Source organism: Salmo salar, chromosome 22 (genome assembly GCF_965601325.2).
Source record: "Salmo salar chromosome 22, fSalSal1, whole genome shotgun sequence".
NCBI classification, from domain to species: Eukaryota; Metazoa; Chordata; class Actinopteri; order Salmoniformes; family Salmonidae; genus Salmo; species Salmo salar.
In genome coordinates, this window is record NC_138312.1 from 35,347,257 (window position 1) to 35,371,616 (window position 24,360).

Consider the following 24,360-nt stretch of genomic DNA (forward strand, 5'->3'; position numbering starts at 1 on the left):
TCCTCGTTCAGCTACAACTCTGAGAAACATAGGATATTACAGTTTTTTAGGTCCTGTTGATATGATAGTCTCGAACAAAACCTATCCAGTTTCAGAACAGAGGGCAATGGTGGCCTATTTGTTTGCCGACATAGTCTCGTCAGGATGCCGCCTCTTTTTCGCCTTCACTTCCTCTTTTGAGTCCTGGGGATTGGGGCCTGGTCCGGAGTAAGCAGAATGTCCAGAATCTAGCTGTTTTCGGTCATAAGAAATAATAGGGGATACATTATGACTCGATGCTCCGGTACCATTTGCCGGACCAAATCTCGGTTTCTGCTTGCGTAATCTGCAGATTCAAATAAAAAGCTTGTGCCTAAATGTAGATTCCCTATATAACTACTGTCACTTGCTCTATTTTCTATGAAACGATTCAGTGATCAAACACATTGATTCAGTGATGAACAGTGAACAGTGTGGAAGCATACATCTTTGTTAATCTTAGCTCATTTGCCAAGCCAAATGAACCAAAGGTTTTGTTTAACATCACCGGATCCATCATTCGTCCAAACAAGATGATTGAATGGCCACGCTGTGCTATCAGGAATATTGTAGCAGGGGTCTGCCTGATTGCATTCTGCTCCCATCTGTGCTGCTGTGTTATTATGACTCTGGAAGCTGTGCAAACCCAAGGCATGCGATAAAGGGAAGAGAAAGACATCTGTTAGTGACTGTGTTTGGGATAAGCAAAGCAAAAGTGTGTGTGTGTGGTGTGTGTGTGTGTGTGTGTGTGTGTGTGTGTGTGTGTGTGTGTGTGTGTGTGTGTGTGTGTGTGTGTGTGGGAGAGAGAGAGAGAGAGAGAGAGAGAGAGAGCGCAAGCATGTGAAATGCGATTCTGGGATTGTGTAGAAATGTGAGCGACCATAATGTTCAAATCCACAGCATAACGGTTGTTGGCACACAGGGATTGCGTCAGTGTGTGTGTGTATAAGTATATTTTTTATGAGACGTGGGACTGGGCCAGATATGCAGAATCTCCCCGCAGTTTAAACTGTGCTTTATGACTGTGGCTGTTTCTACAGAGTGTCATTGACAGATTCTCAGTGAATAGTGTGTCGTTTCGGGCCCTGGGCTGAAGAGACAGCCAAGAACAACACTGCCACCACAACATCCCTCTCTCCAACCCTCCCTCCACGGCTATAATTCACCACTCGAGCCATCAGGCGCTCCAGTTCTACAGACAAACATGTAGCAATACCACAAGTAGTAATGTGAACATAAATTACTCTCAAATCTCATCTGTGGTCATTGTGCATGTAAATGTATTTTCTTGTAGTAGTGTGAGGTTGCTGATGTACAAGTTGGTTAGACAAGAGGGAATAGCAGGCAAGCTGGCCAGTTATTCCCTATTCCACCCAGTGTATTGCAGGAGCTGTAGGAGAGACTGAGGGAAAAGTAATTTATTACTGGACGTAGTGGTGCAGGAAAAGATACATCTCCGTTAGTTTGAAAGATAGATAAAGAGAGATGACAATGCTACCATACCTGATGTCTACACGTATCAGTCACTCAACATAAAAGGGTTTTTATATAGTGTCAGAGTAATGCTTTTGAGCTCCTGTAGAGTTGCATAGTTACAGTCTGGGAACCCAGAGCAAAGGAATTCCCTGCACCAAAACTCTGAAGACTGGAAACCAGAACATATGGGCCTCAAGAAAGACTGATTGGAATTGGTATTCATCATTGTGGCATTGGTGTATAACAATTCAAGACTATACTGCCATTATTCCATTGTATTTATATTGTTATGTTGTATAGGGCTTTCTTGTATTTCCTAACTCATTTGGGATTATGGTTGGTTGGAGTCTGTTATGTTTATTTACTACTAAATGATCAAACAACAGTAGATGTGTAACTGATTAGGAGATTATGACCAACTAATGTTGAACAGAAACTCTACTTGTTATAGTCATGAACCAGTGAGCTGTTTTACATCATCTTTGTGTCTGTGATAAAACAGAAAATAGTGATGGGTTTACGGTCACATCTTGTATATAATTTATGAATATGTTGTTGGGTGAAGGCTGCCGCTCCGATGCGGCTGGTTAACTTGGTCTTGCTTTTTGATGGTCACATGCTCAGTCTTGTTTCTGTCATAAATTCCTAATTTCTCTGTCATAAATTCCTCCTCTCTCTGGCTGCATGCTAAGAGATCTGCTTTCATGGGACTCTAACACAGCCAAGAGAAGAAGAGGAAGACAAAAAAAGAACATTGCCATTTGCCTATATGTTTCTCATCTTTAAGGCTTTCACTTTCCTTCTCTCTCTGTCTCTTTCTCTATCCCCCTCCCCATCCCCCTCACTGTGGATTCTCCAGTAGCAATGCAGTACCCATAAACAGAGCACCCCCCCACCTCCTCTGACATATTTATTGCCATCGCCACGCCATTGGCCACCAAGCTGACAGCTGTGATTTAAAGCTTGCCCCTCATTGGTCCTGGCTTGACAGGCAAATTTATTGCTGTGCTGCGATTCGCCGCTGCCTGCCTTTGAGGTGAATTATTGCCTTGTCTGTGATAGGACACAGAAGCAGTGTCATGTTACTGTCGTAAAACCTGCATCCCTGGGGGAGGGGAGTGAGGAGGAAGGGAGGTGTAGTATGCCTGACTTGAGACTTAGAAAGAGAGAAAAGGGAAAAGAGATGGGGACTGAGGGAGACATAGAAAGACATGGACAGAGACAGACCGCAAGAAAGAGGGAGTGGAGCATGGGTTTCTGTATTTTGAATTCTGTTATTATTTTCTTCTCTTGTAGCCTTTGTTGAAACACTCCCCTTCCTTTGAACATCTGATACACCCTCAGAATACCCTAAGAGGTGGTTCATACTGCCTTTGTACCTTTTCAAGAGTAGAGTATTCCGTTTCATGTTATATCCTGCAGCTAATCTATGGTTCCACTCTACATCAATACTTGTGAATCCATTCTTCTGACCTTTCCTTACAGGATTTTACCTTTTAGACTAAAATGCCTTTGTTCCTATTTTAACATACTGTATACTGAACAAAAATATAAACGCAACATGCAACAATTTCAAATATTTAGCTGAATTTTTATTTTATTTTACCTTTATTTAACTAGGCAAGTCAGTTAAGAACAAAATCTTCTTTTCAATGACTGCCTAGGAACAGTGGGTTAACTGCCTTGTTCAGGGGCAGAACGACAGATGTTTACCTTGTCAGCTCAGGGATTCGATCTTGCAACCTTTTATGTTATTAGTCCAACACTCTAACCACTAGGCAACCTGCCGCACCCAATTACAGTTCGTATAAGGAAATCAGGCAATTGAAATGTATTCACTAGGCCCTAATTAATGAATTTCACATGACTGGGGAGGGGCGCAGCCATGGGTGGGCCTGGAAGGGCATAGGCTGGAGCCAGGCCCAGACAATCAGAATATGTTTTTCCCCACAAAAGGGCTTTATTCCAGACAGAAATACTCCCCAGCACAGTGTGCACCTGTGTAATGATCATGCTATTTAATTATCTTGGCAAAGGAAAAATGCTCACAAACAGGGATGTAAACACATTTGTTCACAAAACTCGAAAGGGATAAGCTTCTTTTGTGCGTGTGGAACATTTCTGAGATATTTTATTTCAGCTCATGAAACATGGGACCAACACTTTACATGTTGCCTTCATATTTCTGTTCAGTGTAATATGATTGAAATTCAAATGAGGGATAAAAGAAGGTGTGAAACTGCACTGCGTGTTTTATAGAGTAGAGATGAGTGGCGGGTTTTATGATTCTCTCATCCCACCGGCATAGTGGAGGTGGTACTGTGTATATTACCCATGATACCCATGAGTTTGAATGCCTCCGTTCCTCTCCTCTCCTTCCCTCTGATTCCATTATCCAGTCATCCTCCCACTCCTTCCCTCCTTCCTTCCTGCTGCTGCTGCCTTCCAGCCCAGAGCCATCCCTTCTGTGGGCAGCCAGGCAGTGTATGACAGATCATTTGGCTGTGGCGCTCTGTAAATTGCTGTGGCGCTCTGTAAATTACTGTGTCGCATCGCCGATCAACGGAAGAAAACTGCCAAAGTCACTCTTACTCCCTCTCTATCTGTCTGTTGGTCAGGTTTTCCATCTTTCGGTCTCGAACTCTCTGCAGTTTAGCAATGATCCATTTGCCTGTCGGTGTGTATCTTTTTCTCCAGTCCTCTTTGTTTCTATGGACCTTTCTCCAGCTCTCTCTATCTTTAGTCCTTAGTCCTCCTCTCTGTTTTTATCCTTCCTCTTCCCTGATCACACTAACCACCATAGGCCGGAGTCTATTCATAAATTCTGACATGATGTCCAGTAGACAAACAGTGAGTGCTGTGAACTGACAATCCGGTTTGAAGGACCAAGTAGGAATGACGCCCCCTATTGGGAGACAACGGGGCTCTACATTGACCAGAAGCCTTGACTGATGTTGGGACTGACAGAGGCTAAAGTAGCTCCAGATTGATGTCGGGGCCGTGGTGGTAATGGACCTGTCCAAGCTTAAGCCCATCATGTCAGACAGTTAAGTGATTTTTACACCGTGCCACCACTTCACGTGGGCGTCAAGCAACTCTAACCTGTCAGCAGAGGGGAGGGGGCGGGTCCATGTCTCCAGTTCATCTCTGTCCGAGTAGAGAAGAGCAAGGGACCTCACAATAATCAATACATGAACGTATAGACACCTACACACACATTGAGGTGAGACACTATGTCCAACCCCTGATGGAGACAGTCATCAAGAGATGCATAAAGACACATAGAAGGGCCATTCACACCTAAATAATAATGACTTATCTTTACTGTAAGCTTCAAGGTAACATGGGTTAGGTATGCTAACATTGGATAGACAGCCTTGTCCTTTCACCACTGACGTAGACATTACATTTCTTTACTAAAATGGCCCAACATTAGCACCATTTTGTGCCTGACACAGCAGCTGCTGCTATTGAATGGTCTGTTTTCATCATCCTATGAGAAGAAGACCCTCATTCTCATTCAGAGATTCACCCCTGTTTACCATTGATTTATGGTTTATTAAAATGTGATGTAGACTATTATTTTTACAACATCATTTTGATTTACAACTTTTTGTTAGACGAATCTCAGCTGAAAGAATAGTTAAGAGGTCTATCAGTGAAAGTGCCTGCTCTCTTACATTGTCCTAGTAAATGGCAAATATAACATGACGAACCTGCAGTGGCTATGATATCATGGTTTCAATACTGCAGGGAAGCAGCCAGAAACCACAATACAATATATAATATGTGCTATTTAGCAGACATTTTTATCCAAAGAGACTTACAATCATGCGTGCATACATTTTGGAATGGGTGGGTAATTGAACAACATCCAGTTCCTTCTCATGATTAGCCAATCATACAGTAACTAGCCTTCAAATCAAATCATTTTATTGGTCACATACACGTGGTTAGCAGATGTTATTGCGGGTGTAGCGAAGTGCTTGTGCTTCTAGCTCCGACAGTGCAGTAGTATCGAACAAATTACACAACATATACCCAATACACACAAATCTAAGTAGGAATGAATTAAGACTATATACATATGGACGAGCGATGTCAGAGCGGAACAGACTAAGATACAGTAGAATAGTATAGAAAAACAGTATATACATATGAGATGAGTAATGCAAGATATGTAAGCATTATTGAGTGAATGAGATACCGTAGAATAGTATTAGAAACATTATATGCAGTGGCAAGAAAAAGTATGTGAACCCTTTAGAATTACCTGGATTTCTGCATAAATTGGTCATCAAATTTGATCTGATCTTCATCTAAGTCACAACAATAGACAAACATAGTGTGCTTAAACTAATAATACACAAATTATTGTATTTATCTTGTTTATATTGAATACATCATTTAAACATTCACAGAGTAGGTTGGAAAAAGAATGTGAACCCCTAGGCTAATGACTTCTCCAAAAGATAATTGGAGTCAGGAGTCAGCTAACCTGGAGTACAATCAATGAGACAAGATTGGAGATGTTGGTTAGAGCTGCCTTGCCCTATAAAAAACAAAATTTGAGTTTACTATTCACAAGAAGCATTGCCTGATGTGAACCATGCCTCGAACAAAAGAGATCTCAGAAGACCTACGATTAAGAATTGTTGACTCGCATAATGCTGGAAAGGGTTACAAAAGTATCTCTAAAAGCCTTGATGTTCATCAGTCCACGGTAAGACAAATTCTCTATAAATGAAGAAAGTTCAGCACTGTTGCTACTCTCCCTGCAAAGATGACTGCAAGAGCACAACACAGAATGCTCAATGAGGTTAAGAAGAATCCTAGTGTCAGCTAAAGACTTACAGAAATCTCTGGAACATGATAACATCTCTGACGAGTCTACGATACATAAAACACTAAACAAGAATGGTGTTCATCGGAGGACACCAAGCAACCCAGAAAAGTGCTAAGAATAGCCCATATTAACATATGTAGCCTAAGAAACAAGGTCCATGAAGTCAATAACTTGCTTGTAACAGATGACATTCATATTCTATCTCTGAAACTCTGATAATACCTTTGATGATACAGTGGTAGCAATACATGGTTATAGCATATACTGAAAAGACAGAAATGCCAACGGAGGCAGTGTTGCGATCCATATTCAGAACCACATTCCTGTAAAGCTTAGAGATGATCTAATGTTAAATACTGTTGAAGTAATATGGCTACGGGTTCATCTGCCTCACCTAAAGCCCATTCTTGTGGGAAGCTGCTATAGACCACCAAGTGCTAACAGTCAGTATCTGGATAATGTGTGAAATGCTTGATAATGTATGTGATCAACAGAAAAGTATATTTTCTGGGTGATTTAAATATTGACTGGCTGCCCACTCAGGAAAAACATTCTAACTGTAACCAGTGCCTGCAACCTGGATCAGGTTGTCAGTCAACCTACCAGGGTAGTTATAAACAGCACAGGAATTAAATCAACATGTATTGATCACATCTTTACTAACGCTACAGATATTTGCTTTAAAACAGTATCCAAATCCATAGGATGTAGTGAAGAATATTTGTTTATCTGTGGTGTGTAATGAGGAGCAACCAGACGCTGCACTTGACACATTTATGAAACTACTTATTCCAGTTACTAATAAGTATGCACCCATTAAGAAAATGACTGTAAAAACGGTTAAATCCATCTGGATTGATGAGGAATTGAAAAATTGTATGGTTGAGAGGGATGAGGCTGTAACGGCTGTCTATGGAAGAAGTGGACCAAAATGCGGCGGAGTTAGGGTTCGTCATATTTAATGTCACGAACACTATGCATTTACAAAAACAACAAAAACTGACAGCCAACACAGTCCTGTCAGGTGCAACCACATTGACAAGCACAATTACCCACGAAACACAAAGGAAACGTAGGCAACTTATGTGTGACTCCCAATCAACCACAACCCTCTACAGCTGTGCTTGATTGGAAGTCACACGGCCAAAATCAATGAAACAATAAAAAACACACACTCCAGTTGGGCCACGTCCTGACCCAACTACACCCTCTACTGGTCAGGACGTGACAGTACCCCCCCCTCAAGGTGCAGACCCCGGGATGCACCTAAAAAAAGAACACAAGAAAATCCCCAACAAAAAGGAACACCTAAACAATAAGGGAGGGAAGGGAGGGTGGCTGCCGTCACCGACGGCACTGTGCTACACCCTCCCTCCCCAACCCACCTATCCTGGAGGTGGCTCAGGTGCAGGACGTGGACCTCGCTCCACCTTCGGCGTCGCCCACTTTGGTGGCGCCGATAGCTGCGCCGGGCAGACGGGCCACTCGGGCTGACCCTGGCAGACAGACCACTCGGGCTGGGCCGGAGAGCAGGCAGGGCACCCTGGCAGATCCTGGCAGGCAGGCACCTCGGGCAGCTCCGGGCAGTCTGGCGGGCAGCTCTGACGACTGTTGACTGGCGGGCAGCTCTGACGACTGTTGACTGGCGGGCAGCTCTGACGACTGTTGACTGGCGGGCAGCTCTGACGACTGTTGACTGGCGGGCAGCTCTGACGACTGTTGACTGGCGGGCAGCTCTGACAACTGTTGACTGGCGGGCAGCTCTGACGACTGTGGCAGTTCCGGGCAGCTCTGACGACTGTGGCAGTTCCGGCTCAGGATTAACCAGGCTGGGGAGACATAACGGAGCCCTGGCTCTGGGCGCAGGCCCTGGACTCACCAGTCTGGGAAGACCCGCTGGAGGCCTGGTTTGAGGAGGTGGCACAGGAGAGACCAGGGTGGAGAGACCCACTGGAGGACTGGTCTGCGGAGGAGACACGGGCTTGACCAGGATAGGGAGACCCACTGGAGGACTGGTCCGTGGAGGAGGCACGGGCTTGACCAAGATAGGGAGACCCACTGGAGGACTGGTCTGTGGAGGAGACACGGGCTTGACCAGGATAGGAAGACATGCAGGAGGCTTGGTTCTGGGCGTAGGCACAGGACGTGCAGGGCTGGGAAGACATACAGGAGGCCTGTTTCTGGGCGCAGGCACAGTCTTTACCAGACAACCAGCACGCACCTCAGGATGAGTATGGAGAGCTGCCTCAGGTGACATCATTCCCACGACACGCTCATTAGGGCGAATGCCGTACTTAATGCACCATACTAGCAGCTCTCTCATCTCTCTCTCTCCTAATTTACCCATTAATCCCGTCACAGTCTCTGTCTCATATCCCTCGCTCACCTCCAATGTCATCCCGACTGGCTCTGGTTCCGACCTCAGCTCCACCGACTGTCCCGTGTGCCCCCCCCAAAAAAATTATTGGGGCTGCCTCTCGCGCTCGTTGCGCTCTCTCTCCTCGTAATAGCGCCTCTCCGCTTCAATCTCCCACTGCGGGAGGCGATATTCCCCAGCCTGAGTCCATGGTCCCTCTCCGTCCAGGATCTGTTTCCAAATCCATTGGTCCATAACGCTATACTCCTGCTGCTCCTTCCTCTTCCGCCGCTTGGTCCGGGTTTGGTGGGTAATTCTGTAATGGCTGTCTATGGAAGAAGTGGACCAAAATGCGGCGGAGTTAGGGTTCGTCATATTTAATGACACGAACACTATGCATTTACAAAAACAACAAAAACTGACAGCCAACACAGTCCTGTCAGGTGCAACCACATTGACAAGCACAATTACCCACGAAACACAAAGGAAACGTAGGCAACTTATGTGTGACTCCCAATCAACCACAACCCTCTACAGCTGTGCTTGATTGGAAGTCACACGGCCAAAATCAATGAAACAATAAAAAACACACACTCCATTCTGCCACGTCCTGACCCAACTACACCCTCTACTGGTCAGGACGTGACAGAGGCAAAATGTATGGCAATTAAGTCTGGCTGTACAACTGATTGGAAAACGTACTGCAAATTAAGAAATCATGTGACTAAACTAAATAAAAATAATCTACACTATGAAACAAAGAAATTATATAAACAAGGATAGTAAAAAGCTTTGGGGCACCTTAAATGAAATTTTTGGGGAAAAAAGCCACTCGGCTCCTTCATTTATTGAATCAGATGGCTCATTCATCACAAAACCCACTGATATTGCAAACTACTTTAATTACTATTTCATTGGCAAGATAAGCAAACTTAGGGATGACATGCCAGCAACAAATGCTGACACTACACATCCAAGTATATCAGATCAAATTATGAAAGACAAGAATTGTACTTTTGAATTCCGTAAAGTCAGTGTGGAAGAGGTGAAAAAAGTATTATTGTCTATCAACAATGACAACCCACCGGGGTCTGACAATCTGGATGTCAAATTACTGAGGATAATAGCAGACGATATTTCCACTCCTATTTGCCACATCTTCAATTTAAGCCTACTAGAGAGGGTGTGCCCTCAGGCCTGGAGGGAAGCTAAAGTCATTTCACTACCCAAGAACAGTAAAGCCCCCTTTACTGGCTCAAATAGCCGACCAATCAGCCTGTTACCAACCCTTAGTAAACTTCTGGAAAAATGGTGTTTGACCAGATACAATGCTATTTCACAGTAAACAAATTGACAACAGAATTTCAGCATGCTTATAGGGAAGGACACTCAACAAGCACAGCACTTACACAAATGACTGATGATTGGCTGAGAGAAATTGATGATAACAATTATTGTGGGGGCTGTCTTGTTAGACTTCAGTGCAGCTTTTGACATTATCGATCATAGTCTGCTGCTGGAAAAAACGTATGTGTTATGGCTTTACACACCCTGCTATAATGTGATAAAGAGTTACTTGTCTAACAGAACACAGAGGGTGTTCTTTAATGGAAGCCTCTCAAATATAATCCAGTTAGAATCAGGAATTCCCCAGGGTAGCTGTTTAGGCCCCTTTCTTTTTTACATTTTTACTAACGACATGCCACTGACTTTGAGTAAAGCCAGAGTGTCTATGTATGCGGATGACTCAACACTATACACGTCAGCTACTACAGCGACTGAAATGACTGCAACACTCAACAAAGAGCTGCAGTTAGTTCCAAGGTGGGTGGCCAGGAATAAGTTATCCCTAAATATTTCTAAAACTAAAAGCATTGCATTTGGAACAAAACACTCACTAAACCTTAAATCTCAACTAAATATTGTAATAAATAATGTGGAAATTGAGCAAGTTGAGATGACTAAACTGCTTGGAGTAACCTTAGATTATCTGTCATGATCAAAACATTGATCATGACAATTGATGCAGTAGTAGCTAAGATGGGGAGAACTCTGTCTATAATAAAGCGATGCTCTGCCTTCTTAACAACATTATCAACAAGGCAAGTCCTACAGGCCCTAGTTTTGTCGCACCTTGTCGCACCTACTGTTAAATCATGTGGTCAGGTGCCACAAAAAAGGATTTAGGAAAATTGCAATTGGCTCAGAACAGGGCAGCACGGCTGGCCCTTGGATGTACACAGAGAGCTAATTTTAATAATATGCATGTCAATCTCTCCTGGCTAAAAGTGGAGGACAGATTGACCTCATCACTACTTTTATTTATGAGATGTATTGACATGTTGAATGAACCAAGCTGTCTGTCTAAACTACTAGCACACAGCTCGGACACCCATGCATACCCCACAAGACATGCCGCAAGCGGTCTCTTCACAGTCCCCAAGTCCAGAACAGACTATGGGAGGCACACTGTACTACATAAAGCCATGACTACATGGAACTCTATTCCACATCAAGTAACTGACGCAAGCAGTAAAATTAGATTTAAAAAATATATTAAAAAACTCTTTATAGAACAGCGGAGACTGTGAAGCAACACAAACATTGGCACAGACACATGCGCACACACACACACACACACACACACACACACACACACACACACACACACACACACACACACACACACACACACACACACACACACACACACACACACACACACACACACACACACACACACACACACACACACACACACAAGATAACATACACCTGTAGATACAGTTGAAGTCGGAAGTTAATATACACCTTAGCCAAATACATTTAAACTCAGTTTTTCATAATTCATTTTTAATCCTAGTAACAATTCCCTGTCTTAGGTCAGTTAGGATCACCACTTTATTTTAAGAATGTGAAATGTCAGAATAATAGTAGAGAGAAGGATTTATTTCAGCTTTTTATTTCTTTCATCACATTCCCAGTGGGTCAGAAGTTTTCATACACTCAATTAGTATTTGGTAGCATTGCCTTTAAATTGTTTAACTTGGGTCAAACGTTTTGGGTAGCCTTCCACAAACTTTCCACAATAGGTTGGGGGAATTTTGGCCCATTCCTCCTGACAGAGCTGGTGTAACTGAGTCAGGTTTGTAGGCCTCCTTGCTCGCACACGCTTTTTCAGTTCTGCCCACACATTTTCTATAGGGTTGAGGTCAGGGCTTTGTGATGGCCACTCCAATACCTTGATTCTGTTGTCCTTAAGCCATTTTGCCACAACTTTGGAAGTATGCTTGGGGTCATTGTCCGTTTGGAAGACCCATTTGTGACCAAGCTTTAACTTCCTGACTGATGTCTTGAGATGTTGCTTCAATATATCCACATAATTTTCCTTTCCTCATGATACCATCTATTTTGTGAAGTGCACCAGTCCCTCCTGCAGCAAAGCACCCCCACAACATGATGCTGCCACCCCCGTGCTTCATGGTTGGGTTGGTGTTCTTCGGCTAGCAAGCGTCCCCCTTTTTTCTCCAAACATAACGATGGTCATTATGGCCAAACAGTTCTATTTTTGTTTCATCAGAACAACAGTTGTCAGCTGTGCTAACATAATTGCAAAAGGGTTTTCTAATGATCAATTAGCCTTTTAAAATAAAAAACTTGGATTAGCTAACACAACATGCCATTGGAACACAGGAGTGATGGTTGCAGATAATGGGCCTCTGTACGCCATTGGAGATATTCCATAAAAAATGGGCCGTTTCCAGCTACAATAGTCATTTACCTATACTGACCTCGCCTTCTGGATGATAGCGGGGTGAACAGGCAGTGGCTCAGGTGGTTGATGTCCTTGATGATCTTTTTGGCCTTCCTGTGACATCGGGAGACTGTAGGTGTCCTGGAGGGCGGGTAGTTTGCCCCCGGTGATGCGTTGTGCAGACCGCACCATCCTCCGGAGAGCCTTGCGGTTTCGGGCAGTGCAGTTGCCGTACCAGGCGGTGATACAGCCCAATAGGATACTTTCAATTGTGCATCTGTAAAAATTAGTGAGGATTTTAGGTGACAAGCCAAATTTCTTTAGCCTCCTGATGGTTGAAGAGGCTCTGTTGCGCCTTCTTCACCACATTGTCTTTGTGGGTGGTCCATTTCAGTTTGTCTGTGATTTGTACACCTTGAAGCTTTCCACCTTCTCCACTGCGGTCCTGTTGATGTAGATAGGGGGGTGCTCCCTCTGCTGTTTCCTGAAGTCCACGATCATCTCCTTTGTTTTGTTGACATTGAGAGAGAGATTGTTTTCCAGGCTCTACACTCCCAGAGCCCTCACCTCCTCCCTGTAGGCTGTCTTGTCATCGTTGGTAATCAAGCTTACTACTGTTGTGTCATCACAGACACAATGGGACTAATAGTTGTGGTAGCACACAGTAGTAGACGTAATAGATATAGTAGTACTTCTCCAGTATGGTGGTGTTAATGGCAGTCATTTTTCTATCTCTTCAACACATAATCCAATGGAAAGCAGCAATGTGCGTCATTTTCCCTTTTTAGGAATTTACAGAGACTTTAAAAGCATGTGAAATTCCAGTTCTCTGTTAAGATGACTTATCTGATCCCCCTCCATACACTAGTGTTGACCAGTCTAAATCATGGTTGAAGTTGAAGCTAATGCACACTCTCCCTCTAAAATAACTCAGAGGGTCCTCTCAGAATCCATTCTCACTGCAGAGTAAACAAGCTGACACTCACTAAGCTGAAATCAGTTTTTTTCCTAGATCAGGCACAGAGTGGTTAGTTGTTGATACAGTTTTGTACCAAAAGTATTGCACCAAAAGTATTGGCACAGTGACACCTTTTTTGTTGTTTTGGCTCTGTACTTGAAATTATACAATGACAGCTTTAATTTGAGGGTATTTTCATCCATAATGGCGAACCGTTTCGAAGTTACAGAACTTTTTGCACATAGTCCCCCATTTTAGGGGACTAAAAGTATTAGGACAAGTTAACTTTATATGTGTATTAAAATAGTAAAAAGTTAAGTATTTGGTCCCATATTCCGAGCACCCAATGACTTGTTGGATGCATTTGCAGTTTGTTTTGGTTGTGTTTCATATTATTTTGTGCCCAGTATAAATTAATGGTAAATAATGTATGCATCACTTTTATTGTAAATGATAATATAATATGTTTCTAAACACTTCTACATTAATGTGAACGCTACCATGATTACAGATAATCCTTAATGAATTGGGAATAATGATTAATGAGAAAGTAAAAGGCATAAATATCATACCCCCCAAAATGCTAACCTCCCTTTTAATGTAATGGTGAGAGGTTAGCATGTCTTGGGGGTATTTAATGTGTGCGTCTAAATTCCCAATCTGGCCCTCATTCCATAACGGCCACCTAATCATCCCCAGCTTCCAAATGGCTCATTCATCCCCCCTCCTCCGCCCCTGTAACTATTCCCCAGGTCGTTGCTGTCAATGAGAATGTGTTCTCAATCAACTTACTTGGTAAACTAAGTGTTAAATAAATAAATATAAATCATGGTAGCATCCACATTAAGGTAGAAGTGTTTAGAAACCTATTATATTCTTATTTACAATAAAAGTAACTTCTGAAACAAACTATAACAAACAGCAAATGCATCCAACAAGTTTGTAGAGTCACAAGATTGATGTAATCATTGCATGCTAGGAATATGGGACCAAATACTAAACTTTTGACTACTTTATTACACATATAAGTGAATTTGTCCCAATACTTTTGGTCCCCTAAAATGTACAAAAACGGGTGTAATTTCTAAACGGTTCACCCGATATGGATGAAAATATCCTAAAGCTGAAAGTCTGCACCTCATAGTCATTATATTACAAAACCAAAGTGCTGGAGTAGAGAGCCAAAACAACCAAAAATGTGTCACTGCCCCAGTACTTTTGGAACTCACTGTCCTTATGACCGAGGAGCATTTTGTTTCCTTTTTAGTGTGTGTGTGTGTGTGTGTGTGTGTGTGTGTGTGTGTGTGTGTGTGTGTGTGTGTGTGTGTGTGTGTGTGTGTGTGTGTGTGTGTGTGTGTGTGTAAATGCTGACATGAAGCCACAGACCCCTCCAGGACATGTATCTGCGACCTTAAATATCATGTTTAATTACCACAGACAGTAACCATGGTGATCCTGTGATGGATAACCAAGGGCCAATCACTGCATTTGCAGAGCCGCTCATTCATTTGTTAATTAACCACTAAATGACAGGCCACCCCTGTACCTCATGGTGGGAGGAGTGGGGTGTCTGAGTCTGGGGTGCTTTTAAATCATTTGTACTGATTTATGACAGGGACGGATCCAGGCTCAAACCATGAGAAAGGAAAGGAGGGTTTAATTCTCTGATTTCAGAAACATCTGAAAGATCAATGTGATAAATAAAAGCTTTATTATCAGAATTCTATAATCTACCCCACTGCAAAGTATCCAACCAAACTGTCTGCAACCTTACCAGGTGTCCGTTATCTAGCTAGAGAAACACTGAAAACTCTATCCAGACACATACTTTATGAAAAGATGCACACACCCTAGCAGTGACCTTTCCCCCCCATCAGCAAACATACTCTCCCCTCACTTAGGATGGCTCTGTGTTAAGTGCTTGGAGCCCCAGGGTGCTGTAAATTAGTCTATGGCTGAACCCCTCGAGAAAGGGAGAGACCAGGGAATGGAGAGAGAGCAAGCCCTCTATGAGTGATGCCTCAGTGAGATGGTTTCATTAGACCCCAAAACGTCTGATAGCATTGCAGTCAGTGTGGAGGAAAACATCTGAGGTAATGAAGCTTAAAGGAAACAAATCATACCGGCTGCATCAACAATGGACTAATGAAACAAATACCAAGATCGTTTTTGGGTGGAGTTTAATCGAAACAAAGAAAAGCAGGATCAATGAGTTAGCAAGTATTTTATTTTATCTCAAATGAACTTAGAAACCATGAGAATGAATGAATCCTCTACAACTAACCTGCTTCGTTGCAGGTTAACTCAACACTATCCTGAATTTGTGGACACTTTTTCCAGAACACCCTTCTGCACACATACTTTATTACAGCACCATACACACAAGACCATCTCAGTTGGATGGTGGTGGGTGCATTAGCAGGGCAAAACAGTGCCTTATCCTATTTGTACACACAACATTCACAGGGCATTTGGGAAAGCACAGGCAGCTAGACAATAGAAAGGCAGGCCTTAGAGGACACCCCTGACTAACTCCACATTCTGTCCTTCTCCTCCTTCCCTCCATGCCGTTATGATCAGCCCTCCTCCTTCCCTCCATGCCGTTATGATCAGCCCTGCTCCGCAAGTGTTGATGGTTTGAGGGGGATGTGGAATGGACAGAGAAGGACCAAGGTCAGTGTTTCTGGGGAAATACCTGTACATTCCAAAAAACTTCTGGATCACAGCAAACACAGTTTAATTTAATGCAAGGTGGGCTGTTTAATTTGAAGAGATTTGGAGCAGTTATAGTTAATGAAATGGTTACCTGGACTATCTACATTGACCCTATGCACACTCAGGACTACCCACACTATATAACATACAAACCCACACACACACACAGTGTACACAGTACACTTCTGCAACTGTTTTTTTACTCCTCTATCCTGATGCCTAGTCAATTTACTCCTGCCTACATGTACATACCTACCTCAATGACCTTGTACCCATGCACATTGATATGGTATTGGTACTACCTGTATATAGCTTAATTCTTGTTTCATGCATCGTATTTTTCTTAACTCTGCATCGTTGGGAAAAGGGTTTGGAAGTAAGCGTTTCACTGGAAAGTCTACACCATTTGTATTCGGCACATGTGACAAATACAATTTGATTTGACATCAACTACTGCTTGGGGTATAGGACAATTACCGCCACAAGTCATCCCAATAAATGTTAGTATCAGCTAGAGATTTTTTTTATCAGTCCCAATAATGAGTATGTAGCTTAGCAATGTTTCAATAAACCTTCAAAGAACATACATTCTAGCCAGATAGTGGTGTGATATTAGCCTAGTCCCAGATCAGTTCGTGCTCTTACCAAGTCCATTGCTCAATGTCAAGACAAATGTGTTTGGCACAACAATGAGAAGTTGGAATGATAGTGTAGACTGATACTCTGATTATCAGGAATCTACAATATGACACTGACTAGCCTTTCTCATATTTCCTCTCAACTTTGGTACCCTCTTGAGGACTCATGGTGTAATTGTGATAACATACAGGAACTCTAGTCCTTTTGTTCACCCGACCTAGAATACCTCAATCAAATGCTGACCGTATTATCTCCCAAGACAATTTTCTTTGGTTATAGTCCCAGCCGTGTATATCCCCCCCCAAGCCGATACCACGACGGCCCTCAAAGAACGTCACTTTCACAAGCATTTCGCTACACGCACAATAACATCTGCTAAACACGGCTGTGACTAATAAAATTTGATTTGATATATTCATATCACTGATTATCCCCCCAGGCAAGGCTGTTGGAGTAAACAGAGGAAACAAAACTCAAGTCTTTTATAAAGTATTTTATTTCAGCATAATGGTAGGAAGCCTCTCCCCTTACAATTAAAACTAATTGGATCACAAGGGTACATATTAGTTTCCCCATTTTTACAATAATCAAATGTAACATTTTTTTAAGAAGTTATTTTTATGCACGTATTTTGCTTAGACAAAAGAAGAATCAATATAAGATCCTAACTGAGGACCAGAACTCTGCATGCAAGACTAATAAAGACAAAGAAAAGACTAACTTGTGATAGCTAATGTAGATGCTGTTGCTTACCTAATATTTCTATCAATATAATTCACTACAAATAGAAGGGGACCTTTATAAAAACAGTCATTTTCTTGAGGTACTACCGCCTCTAATCTTCAAATTACTAAAAACGCCCTGGGCTCTCAATACAGTACTGATCCAAATGGTTCTGCCATCTCTGTCAAGTTGAGGAGTAAGAGGCTCTGTCTAAAGACTAAAATCTAGAACAGTTTTGAAAAAGAAAAATATCCATATTTCATGTTTTTTACTTTTGTTTTTATCACTCCAGTGTTTACAATATTATCCGAAAAAAAGGTCTTTGAAACATTACCAGAATCTTGAAATACAGTAGAGCAGAGAGCAAGGAGCTCTTCTCTAACCGCGCCATCCTTTACCTGATCCTTTGAAGAAAATAAACCTCACTGTGTTAACTGATCAGACTCTAAAGATTCTATTGCATTTTCATCATGAGATTGAGAACAATACTTAAAAGGACAGAACTGAGAGGGCTTTAACAGTTAATGTCAGCCAACCTTGCCCTGTGGCCTCACTAGTGGGTAGCGGTGGTTACAAGTGGCATCCTTTCCACATTTCTTGGGGCAAGGGGTTGCCAAATCATACAGTAAGCTGCAGTTTCTTAACCCTGGTACTAGAATACCCCTGTTTGCTGGATTGCATCATCTAATCACTCAGGCATAATTAAAACAGTTAAATATCTTAACTACTGCAGACTGTACGTCGCAACATTTCTGGAATATACATTTGGCATTACTAAATAAACAAAAGTACATTGGTTTCACTAACAGTAGTAGCCTGGCGACATTGAGAATCATTCAATTCAATGACTCGGTTTAAGTGAAGTCCAGCACACACTGGTCCTCAGGACCAGGTTTCAGAGATACTTCCCTAAGCTGCTCTACAAGCCCAGACAGGCTGCTGTGGAACACCACCAATAGACCCACTGATTAACCTGGACAAAAATAGATAAACGTCAGAGTAGATAGACATTAACTAAAGCATCTCTGTGCTCTGTAGCCATTACACTTGGAGGGGGTAAACCACAGACATGTTCAAAAGTTCAGTACAGGTTACAGTCATTCATTACAATATAATTTTACACTACAATGATTATTTAAGAGAGATCTTATTCGAGTTAAGGCTAACCCCCGAAAGAACATGACAGAAATCCTTTATACACACCTACCCCCATCTCAGTTAAAGGCATTTGTTAGTGTGTAGCAAAGTGAAACAAGTGTTCATTTAACTATGAGAAAAATGATCTGTATGGCCTTCAGCTGGCCAAAGCACTGCCTGACAAATTGAAGTTAGCACTATTAGCATCTCACTGGAATTGTCAAACTCCCCTCACGTAATCATTCAGGAACCCGGGGTTAAATTATTACCAATAATAACCAGCACTATATCAATTCTCAACGAACAGATGAAGGAATATTTGCCTATGCCTTATAGTGCCATTGTAGTAAGCAGTGTTCTATAAGGGTGACAGCTTTGGAAAAACATTCCCAGCTTTTAAAAAGGCAGTGGCTCATCCTTTTTATCATATCTGATAATAATTAAACCATGGACTAAAAAACAAAAGGCAAATTAAACAAATAACATAAGCACGCTCTAAGGCCACAAGACTGTGTATACCTCCTGCTATGCTCTCAACACGAGGATCTGTACAAACAAAGTAATGGGACTTGCTGAAGCTGCCATCGTGTGCCGTTGTTTTCCATGTACATCTGTATAAGAACTGACTGTAAAAGAGAGCCTGCGACCTGCTCCCATAGACCTCTGTACATACACCGTTAAAGGGTGTAATGGAACTTGCTAACGCTATCATCCTGTCTGTGCCACTTCCTGAGTCATCAGCAACTCTATCCAACAAGAACCACAATATCCTCTGACCTGACCCTTCACTTCAGCCCGGTTAGGACATCCTCCACTTGCCTATATCGTCCTAAAATCACAAACTTTATGGAACCCCTTTTTAGTTTTACTTCTGACACCTGTACCATTGCCTGACAACTTTTTTTCTTTCACAAACTACATTTTCTAGAAACGTCCTGTGTTGTTTATTGTTATATATCCCACTTCATCATTGTTATGGCGTAACATTAACACCCCCCCCCTACCAGAGAGTACCACCAACAGCACAAACGATAATTCTAAATAATAATAAAAAACAACTTTTAAAAAATAGATTAAGTACAAAATAGACCACCAATTATCGAAGGAAACTCGCTCTCAAGAAGACAAAAACATCTGTCCCGCTGTCATAGTAACCTCAGGACTCGAGATGCAGGATCAGTCTTTGCCAGAGTGTGGCGCCACTGAGTGCAGGGTTGAGTGAGACTAGGTGGCCTGTCCTGTCTCTCTGGGAGATGGTGTGTGTGTGTGTGTGTGTGGAGGGAGGGAGGATGGGGGGGGGGGGGGTGGGGGAATGTCAGTCAGACAGCCAGTCGACCAGGGGGTGGGTGAAGGGGGCTCCAGGTGGGTGGAGCGGGTGGGGGCTCCTGGGAGTATGGGCGGGGCTCGCAGCACGGCTGGTTCTCCACCTTGGCCACACCACGTCCCTGGCACAGCCGCCGATGTCGCAGCAGCCGGTCCGTCCGCGAGAAGTTCTACAACACATACATGGAGGATTTATGCAGCATTCATTTAAACAGATGAGTGTGTACACATGCCCAATACAATTAAGCCCACTGTGTCCGTTTGGTCAATGTGCTTTTCTGGTGCTTGTGGGTCAAATCCAATCTAATACAACAGGTGAAGACCTTACCGTGAAATGCTTACTTACAAGCCCTTAACTTTATTTTCTTAGTAAATATTTTCTTAACGTACAATGCAGTTCTAGGTAAAGTAATAAAATAACAATGAGGCTATATACAAGGGGTACCAGTACCGAGTCAATGTGCGGGGTACAGGTTAGTCGAGGTAATTTGTACATGTAGGTAGGGGTAGAGTGACAATGCATAGATAATAAACAGCGAGCAGCAGCAGTGTAAAAACAAAGGGGGTCAATGTAAATATTCTGGGTGGACATTTTATTAGCTGTTCAGGAGTCTTATGGCTTGGGGGTAGAAGCAGTTTAGAAGCCTTTTAGACCTAGACTTGGCACTCCGGTACCGCTTGCCATGCAGTAGCAGAGAGTCTATGACTTGGGTGACTGGAGTGATAATTTGTTGGGCCTTCCTCTGACACTGCCTAGTATAGAGGTCCTGGATGGCAGGAAGCTTGGCCCCATTGATATACTGGGCCGTACGCACTACCCTCTGTAGCGCCTTGCGGTCAAATCCCGAGCAGTTGCCATACCAGGCAGTGATGCAACCGGTCAGGATGCTCTCGATGGTGCAGCTGTAGAACTTTGAGGATCTGGGGACCCATGCCAAATAAATGTCTCTTGAGGGGGAAAAGGCGTTGTCGTGCTCTCTTCACAACTGTCTTGGTGTGTTTGGACCATGATAGTTTGTTGGTGATGTGGACAGCAAGGAACTTGAAACTCTCGACCCGCTCCACTACAGCCCCGTGAATGGGGACGTGTTCGGCACTCCTTTTCCTATAGTCCACGATCATCTCCTTTGTCTTGCTCTCCTTGAGGGAGAGTTTGCTGTCCTGGCACCACACTGCCAGGTCTTGAACGCTGAGCTGTAGTCAATGAAAAGCATTTTCAGATAGGTGTTCCTTTTGTCCAGGTAGGAAAAGGCAGCCTGGAGTGCAATTAAGATTGCGTCATCTGTTGGGGTGGTATGTGAATTGGGTCTAGGGTTTCCGGGATGGTGTTGATGTGAGCCATGACCAGATTTTCAAAGCACTTCATGGCTACCAACGTGACTGCATGTCAGAGTATGTGCATACATTCTCTTACCTGAAGGCACTGCTCATAAGGAGAAGACTTATTTTTAACGTGGGCAGGTATCTGTATGTTGGTATATCCGTGTGGGTGTGTCACTGTGTGTGTGCATCATCAATGCAATACATTCTCTTATGTGCTGGCACTGATCACCCTAAAAAATGTAATTCGAACCTGGTAGGGCATGTCTTTGCTACGTGTCTGTATCAGCGTGTACATGTGCCTCTGTGACACCATTCTCCTATGTGCTGTCACTGCTCACCCTGCGGCAGATGTTTTGTGACGTAAGAGGGCATGACGCTCTCTCCTTGCTTCGAGCATGTCTGAGTGTGTACGTGTTCCTCAGTGCCAGCACGCAAGGCACGTTCTTCTACGTGCTGGCACTGCTCACACAGACGGCATCTCTCCAATGCAGGTGTGTATATGTACGTGCCTGGGTATGTGTGTACGCCTCTTTCTCTGTGCCTCTTCTGTGTCTAAGTTATTTTACCTGCTGGCATCGCTCACATTGATAAGGCTTCTCTCCGCTGTGGACACGCTTGTGTCTCTCCAGATGGTAACGCTGGATAAACCTCATGTCACACATGTCACAAGCAAACGGCTTCTCCCCTAAAAGAGCACACAAACAGATTCATCACATCAAATCCACAGAGTCGAACCATAAACTGTATATGATTTACTCTTACACGGTTAAAGTCTACTGGTTACAATCACCAATTTACAAATGTTTGTTAACGTGATGGGAAACTGTTTTAGTTCTTATGACATCAAAACTAAGACATACTACTGAATATGAGCCAGTTTCTGGACAGGAATTAAGGATAAGAAACTAAACGTGTGGTAACATTTTAAGATGTCTTGTCATCAACTCATTATGTGTAGATAAAAGTGGAAACTGATATTTTTTTTGCTTTTTAAATCAAACCAACTCGATGCCCCTGAAAAGTTTTGATAGTTTGAGGCTGGTTCAACATCTCATCAAATGACTTGACAATCCAAACTCGAGTTTGTTGTGATCGTATATTTGTTTTGATTAAAATAGCCTTTATTGGGGATAAGGGTACAGTAAATGGGGGCATACCCGTATGAGTGTGGCTGTGTCTCTCCAGGTGGTTACGCTGAATAAACCTCATGTCACACATGGAACAAGCATACGGCTTCACCCCTATACACACAGAGCAATGCATTAGCTCTCTCTCCAAAGAGTACAACACAAAAATCAAGTTAGCACTACAAATACTATTGTGAGATAATTGTTTGCTACCATAAGCATGTAACAATTACAGTAAGAGTGCTTTACGTGTCATATCACGATGTGGACCCTGAAGATGGGGGCTGTTGATCACAAGGATGAGAAGACGTGGCAATCTGACTTGTTTAATAAGCTCTAATGAACACTACTTTTATTTTTTTCCATCATAGAACACTATTAGCTAATTAACAACAATCAACACACGCAATTGTGAACTAATTGTGAACTAAGCACCGAATAAAAGTATTAAGAACAAAATCTAATTGTGTGTCAATAAAGCCTACGCAGAACGTATAATTCCACTGCAAAAATAATCATTAGAGATTGTAAAGAATAGTTGTAGTTTCAAATTTTAACTAAATTCTTCACTAAAACGATTATAGCAATAGCTACAGACAATTTCTCACAAGCTTCCAATATGATATTGTTTTACTTATGGAAGTGCTTGGCCAATTCATGTTTGGAATAGCAGGAAATAGATTGTTATAGATTTATTCTTCTAATACATTTTTTTATTATCTCAACATCCACATGATAGCTAAATTAGCTGAAGATATTTAGGGATCTAGCTTTAAACAACAAAAATGGAACTTGTACTAGAATGTATTACAAATATTAATTTGTGTTGCTGCAGTATTTTAAACTTAAAATCAACTATTTACTAATTTATCATTACAAAACTATGTAGATGAGAAATGTATTTTCTAGCAGTCCTTCATTACGTGTGTGAAAATCCATTACGAACATCCTTTACTAGCTTGTATATGTGTGATGGGTACGGTGAGCGGACTGTACCCGTATGAGTGAGGCTGTGTCTTGTCAGGTGGTAGCGCTGAACAAACCTCATGTCACACATGGTGCAAGCGTAAGGTTTCACACCTAAATGCACAAAGCATTGAGATATTATTTTTGTGCCTCGCACCAATTTAGGTCCAATAGGAAGTTTAAGTACAGTATATCAATTTACGCTAAACAGATTTTTACCACCAATTTCAATTCATGCAATGACTTACAGGGGATTCCGGTGGAAGAATCAGGGAGATGTTTTCTCCAACTATTTTTTTAAATGTATTTTTCAATGCTTTAGTCCACAACCACAACACATCACATGAGCTGATGATGTAATCTAATAGTAAAACTACCCCTTCTCATCCAAACGTTTATGGAAATTCTGGACTTTTTTAGATATCAAACCTAACTATATATATATATATATATATATTCCACCTATATTTCTTTGTGCATGATGACTAGCATATACAGTACCAGGCAAAAGTTTGGACACCTACTCATTCAACGGTTTTTCTTTATTTATACATTGTAGGATAATAGTGATGACATCAAAACTATGAAATAACATATGGAATCATGTGTTAAATCAAAATACATTTTATAGTTGAGATTCTTCAAAGTAGCCACCCTTTGCCTTGATGACAGCTTTGAACACTATTGGCATTCTCTCAACCAGCTTCACCTGGAATGCTTTTCCAACAGTCTTGAAGGAGTTCCCACATATGCTGAGCACTTGTTGGCTGCTTTTCCTTCACTCTGCGGTCCAACTCATCCCAAACCATCTCAATTTGGTTGAGGTCAGGTGATTGTGGAGGCCAGGTCATCTGATGCAGCACTACATCACTCTCCTCCTTGGTCAAATAGCCCTGACACAGCCTGGAGGTGTGTTGATCATTGTCCTGTTGAAAAACAAATGATAATCCCACTAAGCGCAGACCAGATGGGATGGCGCGTCGCTGCAGAATGCTGTGG

General features: G+C 42.4%; 1 protein-coding gene across 50 annotated transcripts in view; it reads right to left on the reverse strand.

Annotated features, from left to right (window-relative positions):
• Positions 1–17,240: 17,240 nt before the first annotated feature.
• The window catches only part of LOC106583293 (uncharacterized), a 38,406-nt gene continuing 31,286 nt past the window's right edge, over positions 17,241–24,360 (reverse strand). For 38 of the 50 annotated variants that reach the window (XM_082967558.1, XM_082967557.1, XM_082967552.1 and 35 more), the window contains 4 exons: positions 23,392–23,475; positions 22,426–22,509; positions 21,835–21,953; positions 17,241–20,115 (listed from right to left, as the gene is read on the reverse strand). In XM_082967558.1, the coding sequence (XP_082823684.1) occupies positions 19,942–20,115; positions 21,835–21,953; positions 22,426–22,509; positions 23,392–23,475 (461 nt within the window). In that variant the 3' untranslated portion in view covers positions 17,241–19,941. The remainder of the gene's footprint in view (positions 20,116–21,834; positions 21,954–22,425; positions 22,510–23,391; positions 23,476–24,360) is intronic. The other 12 variants (XM_082967560.1, XM_082967559.1, XM_045705564.2 and 9 more) reach the window with 3 other exon arrangements.